General features: G+C 37.6%; 1 protein-coding gene across 2 annotated transcripts in view; it reads left to right on the top strand.

Moving 5' to 3' along the window:
- Positions 1 to 12,037, top strand: part of LOC126266716 (uncharacterized) — a 122,729-nt gene that overhangs the window by 107,982 nt on the left and 2,710 nt on the right. For both annotated transcript variants that reach the window (XM_049971186.1, XM_049971185.1), the window contains one exon: positions 3,821 to 4,075. In XM_049971186.1, coding sequence (XP_049827143.1) covers positions 3,821 to 4,075 — 255 coding nt within the window. The remainder of the gene's footprint in view (positions 1 to 3,820; positions 4,076 to 12,037) is intronic.

Raw genomic sequence — 12,037 nt, 5'->3', positions numbered from 1 at the left:
GTTTACCTTCAAAAACACGCTGCATCATTTATGACGTCAGTTACTTCTGAGATTAGACGTGGAGAGATGACGTTAGTCAAGAATGCCTTTAAGGCAACAAAGACGCCATTATTAGCACCCCACAGAGTTTGAACGAGATCGTATTACCGCTGCTCCGATACTGCATAAAGACGTGTCAGCAAAGTAGCCACTGTACATGAATGCATGCAGAATACCTACGGAGAACTGGCAGTGAACAAGAGCACGCTGAATCGGCAGGCGAGGCGTCTGTTATCATCGCAACTAGGTCGCAGAAATATGTCCAATCTCCCGTGCTCCGGCTGGCCGCACACAGCTCATTCGAGATGATCGACGGATCACAACCAGGCACATCGCTGCACACCTGGACGACTCTGTTGGTAGTGCTGACACACTTGTCCGCCAGCCGGGATTCTCAAACGTGTCTGCCCACCTGGTTCCTCAGCACCTGACAAAAAACTGTAAAGAGCAACAAAGGACCATCTCTGCCTATTTTCTTGCACGTTATGAGGCTGATGGTGCCAGTTTTTCACCGAACATCGTCACAAGCGATGGAAAAGAGATTCTTCACTTCGAACCGGAAACAAAATGACAAACGGTGGAGTGGCGCCACACCATCTCTTGTCCGAAGAAAAAGTTAAAGTGACCTCCTCGGATGGTAAAGTCATGGCGACAGTCTACTGGGACTCTGAAGGCGCGTTCTGTTTGATGTTCTCCCTCATTGTGCATTGATCAACGCGGAAGAGTATTGCGAAACCTTCAGGAAACTGAAGAAACGACTTCAGCGTGTTCGTCACCACAAAAATGCAAACGAACTTGTTCTTCATGACAATGCAAGGTCTCACACAAGTTTGCGCACCCTAGAGGAGCTCACGAATGCTCATTGGACTGTTCGTCCTCATGCACCCTACAGGCCAGATCTCTCACCTTCCGACTTCCACCTGCTAGACCCAATGTCGGATGCACCCTGGAGACAGCAGTATGTGGAACGTGGAGAGGTTATTGATGCAGCAAGACGTGGTTACCGACATAGACCAGTAGAGTGATACCATTCGGGTATACAGGACCTCCCAGGAAGGCGTTCAAATGGTTCAAATGGCTCCAAGCACTATGAGACTTAACATCTGAGGTCATCAGTCTCCTAGAACTTGTTGTTGTTGTTCTTGTTATGGTCTCCTATCCTGAGACTCGTTTGATGCAGCTCTCCATGCTACTCTATCCTGTTCAAGCTTCTTCATCTCCCAGTACCTACTACAACCTACATCCTTCTGAGTCTGCTTAGTCTATTCATCTCTTGGTCTCCCTCTACGATTTTTACTCTCCACGCTGCCCTGCAGTACTAAATTGGTGATCCCTTGATGTCCTACCAACCGATCCCTTCTTCTAGTCAAGTTGTGCCGCAAACTCCTATTCTCTCAAATCCTATCAGTACCTCCTCATTAGTTATGTAAGCCACTCATCTAACCTTCAGCATTCTTCTGTAGCACCACATTTCGAAAGCTTCTGTTCCCTTCTTCTCTAAACTATTTATCGTCCACGTTTCACTTCCATACATGGCTACACTCCATACAAATATTTTCAGAAACGACTTCCTGACACTTAAATCTATACTCGATGTTAACAAATGCCTCGTCTTCAAAAACGCTTTCCTTGCCATTGCCAGTCTACATTTTATATCCTCTCTAGTTCGACCATCATCAGTTATTTTGCTCCCCAAATAGCAAAACTCCTTTACTACTTTAAGCGTCTCATTTCCTAATCTAATTCCCTCAACATCACCAGATTTAACTCGACTACATTCCATTATCCTCGTTTTGCTTTTGTTGATGTTCATCTTATATCCTCCTTTCACACTGTCCATTCCGTTCAACTGCTCTTCCAAGTCCTTTGCTGCCCTAGAACTTAGAACTACTTAAACCTAACTAACCTAAGGAATCACACGCATCCATTCCCGAGGCAGAATTCGAACCTGCGGCCGTAGGGGTCGGGCGGTTGCAGACTGAATCGACTAGAACCACTTGACCACACCGGCCGGTCTGGAAGGAGTCATAAGGCTGTCGCACTGAACGGAGATTATGTTGAAAAATAGGGTTTCGTAGCGGAAAAAGTGGGGAATAATATAGTATAGGATTCCTAAATGAAACCAACCTGCTTTTAGAAAAAAATTGTAATACAGTAGTTATTGAATGTCCCTTGTATTTGTAAGGGATGTTTTTTTTTCCATATGTGACAAGACGTGGCTTTTCCTTAGGTTGCTATTATTTTGGCGGAACCCTCCCAGAGGATTTCTGGAGCCCCACGGCTCCGCCGAGCACACTTTGAGTATCGCTGGTGTAAAGATATGAAGTACGCTACTGGCCATTGAAATTGCTACACCAAGAGTAAATGCAAGAGATAAACGGTTATTCATTGGACAAATATATTATACTAGAACTGACATGTGATTACATTTTCACGCAGTTTCGGTGCATAGATAGAAATCAGTACCCACAAAAACGACCTCTGGCCCTAATAAGGACCTTCATACGCCTGGGCATTGAGTCAAACAGAGCTTGGATGGCGTGTACAGGTAGAGCTGCCCATGCAGCTTCAACACGATACCACAGTTCATCAAGATTAGTGACTGGCTTATTGTGACGAGCCAGTTGCTCAGTCACCATTGACCAGACGTTTTCAATTGGTGAGAGATCTGGAGAATGTGCTGTCCAGGGCAGGATAAAGGCCAAAACAGGACCTGCAACATGCAGTCGTGCATTATCCTGCTGAAATGTAGAGTTCTGCAGGGATCGAATGAAGGGTAGAGCCACGGGTCGTAACACATCTGAAATGTAGCGTCCACTGTTTAAAGTGCCGTCAATGCGAAGAAGAGGTGACCGAGACGTATAACCAATGGCACCCCATACCATCAGGCCAGGTGATAAGCCAGTATGGCGATGACGAATGTACGCTTCCAACGTCCGTTCACCACGATGTCGCCAAACACGGATGCGACTATCATGATACTGTAAACAGAACCTGGACTCATCCGAAAAAATGAAGTTTCGCTATTCGTGCATACAGGTTCGTCGTTAACAGGCGCTCCTGTCTGCGATGTAGCGTCAAGGATAACCGCAGCCACGGTCTCTGAGCTGATAGTCCATGCTGCTGCAAACGTCGTCGAACTGTTGGTGCAGATGGTTGTTGTCTTGCAAACGTCCCCATCTGTTGACTCAGGGATCGAGACGTGGCTGCACGATCCGTTACAGCCATGCGGACAAGATGCCTGTCATCTCGACTGCTAGTGATACGAGGCCGCTGGGATCCATCACGGCGTTCCGTATTACCCTCCTGAACCCACCGATTCCATATTCTACTAACAGTCATTGGATCTCGACCATCGCGAGCAGCAATGTCGCGATACGATAAACCGCAATCGCGATAGGCTATAATCCGACCTTTATCAAAGTCGGAAACGTGATGGTAGGCATTTCTCCTCCTTACACAAGGCATCACAACAACTTTTCACTAGGCAACGCCTGTCAACTGCTGTTTGCGTATGAGAAATCGGTTGGAAACTTTCCTCATGTCAGCCCGTTGTAGGTGTCGCCACTGGCGCCAACCTTGTGTGAATGCTCTGGAAAGCAAATCATTTGCATATCACAGCATCTTCTTCCTGTCGATTAAATTTCGCGTCTGTAGCACTTCACCGTCGTGGTGTAGCAATTTGAATGGCCAGCAGTTGGTTATTTTTGACCGTGCTTTTGTGCCAGTGGAAAGGTATCGGCACTTTACGCCTTTACTGTGAACCGGCCGCTGTGCGCAGGCGCTGTCGTTCCTGGAGCGGCACCGCGTGCCGGGCTACGCGCTGCTGAGCAACGTGACGTCGCTGCTGGGCTGGCCGCCGCTGCAGCCTCCCGCCGCCGCCCACCTCCGCGCGGCGCGCTCCGTCCACCGGATGGCGCAGGAGGTGCGCGCCTCCATCCCGCCGCTCGACCTCTTCAGCTTCTTCTCCCGCAAGATGAGGACCAGCAAGGACTTCAAAAGATTCGTCCACATACTCCGGTCCGACGAGTTCAACGTACGTAAATAACAAGTTTGTTTGTGTTGCCATCCTCCGCACAAGCATATAAATACTTGTTTTGTAAATGAAACTGCCTTTTCCTGCTGCTAGTTACTTTATGTATCCCATACGCGTTTCACCTTCTCCTGTTCTAAGACATCATCAATGGGATCTATAACGATACAGTTTTCTTAGTTATAGATTATAAACGGTTCACTTCGCGATTTTTTGTAAAAAAAGTAAATGCTTACGATTTGCTGATCTGCGTTTCCTCACATCTGGGCTGGAGGTCGCACTACCACTTTTATCACTGTCGTATAATCACATCTTTTTGTTCTCGCCTTCCACACACTGTCCACCATGTTTCTCACTCTTTTTTGTGGTGCACTATTGTTCTTTTGTCACTCGATACAACTATTTCGTCGTTCACTTCTTTTCACGGCGTAAATATTGCGACTCCATTACATGTTTCATCTTCTTTGGTATATTTACCTACTTGTTGCCAACCTAACGTTTTGTATGTTCGTGACGAACTTCTAACTATGACGTTTATACCGCGCGCGCGCGTGTGTGTGTGTGTGTGTGTGTGTGTGTGTGTGTGTGTGTGTGTGTGTGTATGAGAGAGAGAGGGGGGAGAAGAGCCAATTTTTTTGTGGGGGGGGGGGGGGGGGGTTGGGTGTGCTTGCCGTTAGAGAGTGGCTGAAAACTTTGATGACAGCTGTTTTGACTTTTCGTTTCAGTATTCTGTGGAGGGGTTCATGGATGACTGAGTGTAAAGATGTTGGGTTCTATTATTATTACATTGGACAGTATTATTATATTAATACTTGTTGTGAACGTTATTCTATTATTTACTGATGCCACACCTTGTTGACTAAATCAAGGAACATTTACAATAAGTCGGCCCAGACTATTTTTCGGTCAATGCTCAGAAATTTGTGGGGCAGACCACAGAACCATACCAATTGTTATTGATAGAACATCAGTGAATTGACTTATCAAGTGATTATGTAAGATAATTTAAGGAGTTAGTGGCAATCTAAAATAACTAAATAATTAGTACACCTTGAAACATCAGATGACTTAAACTAAGTAATGATCTCTTAAACCAAATAACAGTAAATTAACATCTACTTCTGATGAGGAATTTTAATCCAAATTCCTCAAATATCACCAGTCAAATGATTCTTTCTATTGATTATATTTTCAGCCACTTTAATTCTATTTAATTAAATAAACTCTTTTTAACGTATTCATATTAAATGAGCAGAGAAAAGAACAATTGAGATAAAAAATCTAACCTGATAATGATAACAAATTTATTCTCAACATTTGATTCATGTACAAATATCTTTAACTTATCATTAAATTGAAATAGAACATACCTAGGATTGTTATTAATCCCATCATTATTTTGAATTACACCATCATGAATTAATATTTTCTGAAATAAACTTAATTTAACTTTACATATTGAATTTAAAATATTATTAGAACCATAATCATTTAATGGAACAACATTCACCTTTATTTCAATTTTAATTATGATATCATTCAATAAAATCATAAGACTATTCTCCTACATTTTTATAAGAACAAGACATTTAGTACTAACTTTCGCAATTGCTTTGCCTATATGATTAAGATCTATATTATTTGGCTGAATAAAACACAGTAATCACATATTTAGATACCTTGTACCTCAAAGTACACCACCTACACTAATATCATTTATAGTACTAATTGAATCAATTAGAAATGTTATTCAATCAGAGTCCGAGTGAGGTGGCGCAGTGGTTAGCACAGTGGACTCACATTCGGGAGGACGATGGTTCAATCCCGTCTCCAGCCATCCTGATTTAGGTTTTCCATGATTTCCCTAAATCGTTTCAGGCAAATGCCGGGATGGTTCCTTTGAAAGGGCACGGCCGATTTCCTTCCCCATCCTTCCCTAACCTGAGCTTGCGCTCCGTCTCTAATGACCTCGTTGTCGACGGGACGTTAAACACCACTAACCTAACCTAACCTAACCTATTCAATCAGATAATTTAGCAGTATGACTAGCAGCAAATATAATTGCTGGAAACTTATTATTAACCTTATTAGGAAATACAGGTGCATCTATAGCAATAAACTTCATTTCATTGTTAATTATTGGAAAAATACTTCTGCCAATCCTAGAATCAGCAGTAGCCATAATCCAGAATTAAGTTTCCTCAGTTTTAAGAACTTTATATTCTAAAGAAGTATATTGAACTTACATTAACAACTCACTCAAACCAGTCATTTCACTTAATAGATTATAGACTATGATCATTAATAGGAGCAAATGGAGCAATATTAGGAAATACAAGGGCATCTACAGCAATAAATTAATTTCATTATTAATTATTGGACAAATACTTCTATTAATCCTAGAATCAGCAGTAGCCATAATCCAGACTTACGATTTCTCGATTTTAAAATCTTCATATTCTAGAGAAGTATACTGAACTTGCGTTAACAAACCACTCAAACCACTCATTTCACTTAATAGATTATAGACCTTCATCATTGACAGGAGCAAATGGAACAATAGTTGTATTATTAGGATTAGCAAAATGGTTTCATCTACTCAGTATTAACCTATTCGTAATTGGATTTTGAATTACTTCATTAACAATAATTCAGTGATGACAAGATGTAGTTCATGAAGGAGCATATCAAGGATTACATACAGGATTTTTATCTATTGGATTACAATGAGGAATAATTTTCAGAATGAGGTTTTCACTCTGCAGCAGAGCGCATATCAAAGATTAGAAATATTATCCTTTCTTTCAGGAGTGCTTGTTCTGCAAGTTTCAAAGGAGAGCTTCTGTTAAGTTTGGAAGGTGGGAGACGAGGTACTGGCAGAAGTAAAGCTGTGAGGATGGGGCGTGAGTCGTGTTTGGGTAGCTCAGGTGGTAGAGCACTTGCCCACAAAAGGCAAAGGTCTCGAGTTCGAGTCTCGGTCCGGTACACAGTTTTGATCTGCCAGGAAGTTTCAGGAATAATTTTATTTATTGCATCAGTAGTTTTATTCTTTGTATCATTATCCTGAGCTTTCTTCAGCGGAAGACTAGCCCCAACAGTTGAAACCAGAATATTATGACCGCCAACAGGAATTCCAACTTTTAATCCCATACGAATTCCATTACTTAATAGAGCTATTCTTTTAGCTTCAGGAGTAACTGTAACATGAGCACACCTCAGACTTATAGAATCTAATCCCACTCAAGAAATACAAGGATTATTCTTTACAGTATTATTAGGACTATATTTCACAATACTTCAAGCATGTGAATATTAAGAAGCACCTTCCTTTAATGCAGACGCAGTATATGGATCAATACCCTTTTTTTACATTTGGGTTCCATGCACTTCATGTGATTATTAGAACAATCTTCCTAATAACGTGCCTACTTCGACATTCAATAAACCAGTTGTCACAAAGACACCAATTTGGATATGAAGCAGCAATGTGATACTGACACTTCATAGGGGTAGTGTGATTATTCCTATGTATCTCAACTTATTGATGACAAAGATAATTGTTTTCCTTGTATAAATAGTACATTTGACTTCTAATCAGAAAGGCTGATATAAATCAATAAAAACACTCCTAGTATTATCTACAAGAATATTTATTAGATTTACTATTCCAGTAATCGTTACACTCCTCACAAGAACAGTATCAAAAATAATAATCAATGACTGAGAAAAAAGATCACCATTTGAAAGTGGATATGACCCAAAAAGCTTGTCACAAATACCATTTTCCCTCTGAGGCTTTCTAATTGTTGTAATGTTTCTAATCTTTGATATAAAAACACATTAATTCTACCAATTGTAATTATTATAAAACATCAGACATTGTAATCTGAACAGTATCAACAATATTCTTCATTGTGTTAGGAGGACTATATTAAGAATAAAAATAAGGAGATTTAAAATAAGCAGAATAAAAGGATTGCAATTAACTATGACATTGGGTTTGCATTCAAAATGTATTTATATAATTAATCAACCTTAAACAGAATAAGAAGCGAAATATTGCAGTCAGTTTCAACCTGAAAGGATGGTAAATAATTACTCTTATTCTTCATTAACTGAAGCAAAAATGAGGCATATTACTGCCAATAATATAACTGAACTATAAAGTACCAATTAAGGAAATGTAACGCCAGTATGAAAGTTGCTAACTTTTTATATAAGTCGTTAAACTCCGTTAACATTTCTAACATTTATATAGTTTAAATAAAACATTACATTTTCATAGTAAAAATTGTATAAATTATACTTATAAATACCTAAAAAGAAAATTATCTCCGTAACATATTCAGTGTCAAGCTCTAATTATAAGGTATTTAGGTATAAGAAAAATAATGTCACTAAAATAAATAATAAAAAATTTAAAAGATAAATCTTAAGATTTGAGTTGTACCAACCTTAAATATAATTAATTGAATAAATAAATGGTCTAATAACTCAGACCAACCATAATCAAAAGATTTTTATGAATAATAACCCAATTTCAAAGGTATATATTTAATAAACTTAGTTGATAGGAAAGATGTAAATCATATAGAGCCATCAAGTCTAACAAAAGACAAAATATTCAAAGAAAATAAGTTTTATGAAAAATCAAACAAAAAATAAGATATCCTAAATAAGCACCTAAAACAACAACAGTAACTGTTAAAAGTTTCAAACAACAAGGTAAAGCAATCACATGATGAATAGGAAAAATTAATCAAAACAAAATACTACCACCAAGAACAGCATCATATACTAAACCAATTATGCCAAATGACATATCATAGTGCTTATCATCAACAGAAAATCTATAGTAAATATTATTATGCCCAGATATTGAATAATAAAACAAACTAAAAGAATAAAAAGCAGTTAAACCTGTAGAAAAAAATAAGAAAAAATTAAACAGTATATTCAACTCAAACAATCCATCTCAAGAATTTTTTCCCTTGAGTAAAACCCAGCCAGAAAAGGCATACCACACAAAGACAAACTGGAAACATTAATATACAGAAGTTAAAGGTATAAAGGTATAGAACCTATAAAATGAATATCCTGAGAATCCTTTAAATTATGAATTATGAAACCTGCACACACAAATAATAATGCCTTGAATAAATCTTGAGCCAAAAAGTTAAAGAAATAATGCTTTGGATAACCCATAGCCAATATTCTCACAATTAAACCAAGTTGTCTTGTAGTAGAAAGAGAAATAATTTTTTTTAAACTAAACTCATAATTTGCTCCCAACCCAACCATAAATATAGATATACAACCACTTAAAAACTTAAACCAACCACAATTATAAGTCTTTGGTGTTGGTCTATAAAGAATTAATAAATAAACCACCCACATTAACAAGAGTAGCTAATTAACGAGAAGCATAATTATTAAAATCAAAACCATAAAAACCAAAAACATTAGAATGCTTATTAATGAACAAATCCAAAAACTCAATAAAAAACTAAAAGGAAAATAGTCAATACCAAAGTAATATTTAATTATATTCATATCTGCATATGAGAATACACAAATCATTGATGTAAAATTTGACAGGAACATCAATAAATGAAACAACCAACAACAATTAATTAATAAACAAAGTTGGATGAAAGAAACAGTCATAAATAAATATTTTAACATAATGAAAATCCAAAAGAATTTAAAAAATTGTTGCATGAGACCGACTCATTAAACCAAAATAGAAATCCTAAGACTCCCTCAGGAACAAAAGAAACTAAAAAAGACAGAAAATAACCAAATTCAATAAATAAATTATAAAAATAAATTATAAAAAATTATAAAAAATAAATTATAAATAAATTATGAAAAATAAATATTAATAAATTATATACTCTAATCTCAACAAAATCATCAGTAAATGTTTACATTTAGAAGAAAAACATAACCACCAGCAAAGTAAACCAATAAAAAAGTAAAAACAGAGAATGTAAACTTTAGTTTTGATATGTAAACAAAATGACTGTCTTGTAAACCGGAAATAAGTCTGGCCCCCCACTTTTAAACCTTCAAGGGTGGAAAATAACATAAGTTCAGATTGTAGGTACAATTAATACACAATAGTGGTTTGTTGTGTGACATTTTTGCTAAGCAGTTCATTAGAAAGAAAGTTTTTTGTGTTCTATTGTGCAACCAATGTGAGACAGTACACAAACACATCTTGCAAACGTCTTCTTAACAAATTAGGCGTTTCAGACACATAACCACGACAAATAAATTTGCTAATGAAATTATTCATGAAGACCATAACAATTTAAATGAATAGTAACACCCAAAGACACAACAAAAAGAATGAAAACTCACCAAACCTAACAGAAGACGTCTATATCTCAGAAAGTGCTTGTATAATAAATTTTGATCATTTATTAAATAGCTTATGATATTTGCCAAAAAGCCTAAAAGAATAAATTTCGAAACCAAACTGAATCAGACATTCTAAACTGCTCCCTTCTTCAATAGGTGAAAGTTTAGTGACAAAGCAACAGTAAACGGTTTTTAGAAGAGTAAAGTGTTTCCTGGTGTTATTTACATCTACATCTACATGGATACTCTGCAAATCACATTTAAGTAAATTTACAATTACTTCATTATGAGCATTTGTAGCATGAAAAAGTTTCCTGGTTATTTTAGTTACCAAATTTATTTGTATTATCTATTACTAATAGATAAATTTTGAATTGATTATGTAATTCAATGCCTCATATTTGCGATATTGCTTATATTTGTATGATGGGGATTAGGCCCTGGCCTAAGGTATACCCATAACACAAATATCAGCAATTTCCCATTGATTAATTCGTTGACAGATATCCACAAGTTGCACTTTGAGCAACAAAGATTAACTTTTCGTTAATCTTTTGTAATTTCTTTTGAATATTTGCTATGCCATTTAGAGTGATAAAAATATCCATTTATCCCCTTTAAATACATAGTGTTGATTTCATACCTCCTCTCATTTAAGGGAGTACATATTGAAAGATACTATTATTCGATTATACATTTTTGTTTTCTTTTCGCAATTCTTCTGATTTTACGCCCCTTTGATCTTGGAGTTATTAGAGTTGATCTCCAAGTTACTGGAGACAGTTCTTGCCAGTTTGTCCATTCATTTACACGTTATCTTTTCCCTTGTTTCGTACATAACTTTGCATGTAGGAACACTATTTCTAGCACACAAGCATGGCAGAAGGAACTGTCTGTGATCTGTTGCATGAATAAACCACAAAAATCCTAATAGGGATTGGAGATGACTTTCTGGGCTAATATTCTGCTGTATAAACAACACTCATAACTTTTTTATTCATTGTTGTATTAAAGCAACTGTATTACTGCACTGAGCTATGTACTATGTTAACAGAATTCGATGATGACGACGACGATGATAATGATGATGATGATAATGTTTTGGACAGGGTGCAAGGCAGAAAGGCTTTGATGCCGATACTAAAATATTATGTGACGAGTGTGGATAAAAGTGCACAATAACAAAACTTAAACAATAATCTAAAATCAAAAATGCCCTAAAATGTGCGAGGGCATACACACACACAGATGCACCACACAGACACACAGAAACGCGTGTGCGAGTTTTCACGCAAGCACGCACGCACATGCGTGCGCGGGCGCCCGCGTACAGAAATACGAAAATCAGTGACATTCATTTTTAAAGTGTATGGTAAAAGAAGAGGAATTCCGCGCAAAGAATTAAAATAGTCTAGTAGATAGCTGTGCCTGGCCGATGACTGGAATAAAAAGAATGAGCCAGCACTCTTCAGTGTGCTAAAATCAGCCTCTTAAAAGCTCGAGGCTGGATACTATATCAAATTTTACAAGCTTTAGCCCGCTCGTCTCGTCATTAGCTACAACAGAGGCCAGGTCTCTACTAAAATTTGTTTGCAATCC

This window comes from Schistocerca gregaria, chromosome 4, assembly GCF_023897955.1.
Source record: "Schistocerca gregaria isolate iqSchGreg1 chromosome 4, iqSchGreg1.2, whole genome shotgun sequence".
NCBI classification, from domain to species: domain Eukaryota; kingdom Metazoa; phylum Arthropoda; class Insecta; order Orthoptera; family Acrididae; genus Schistocerca; species Schistocerca gregaria.
This window is presented reverse-complemented; position numbering and strand designations above follow the sequence as displayed.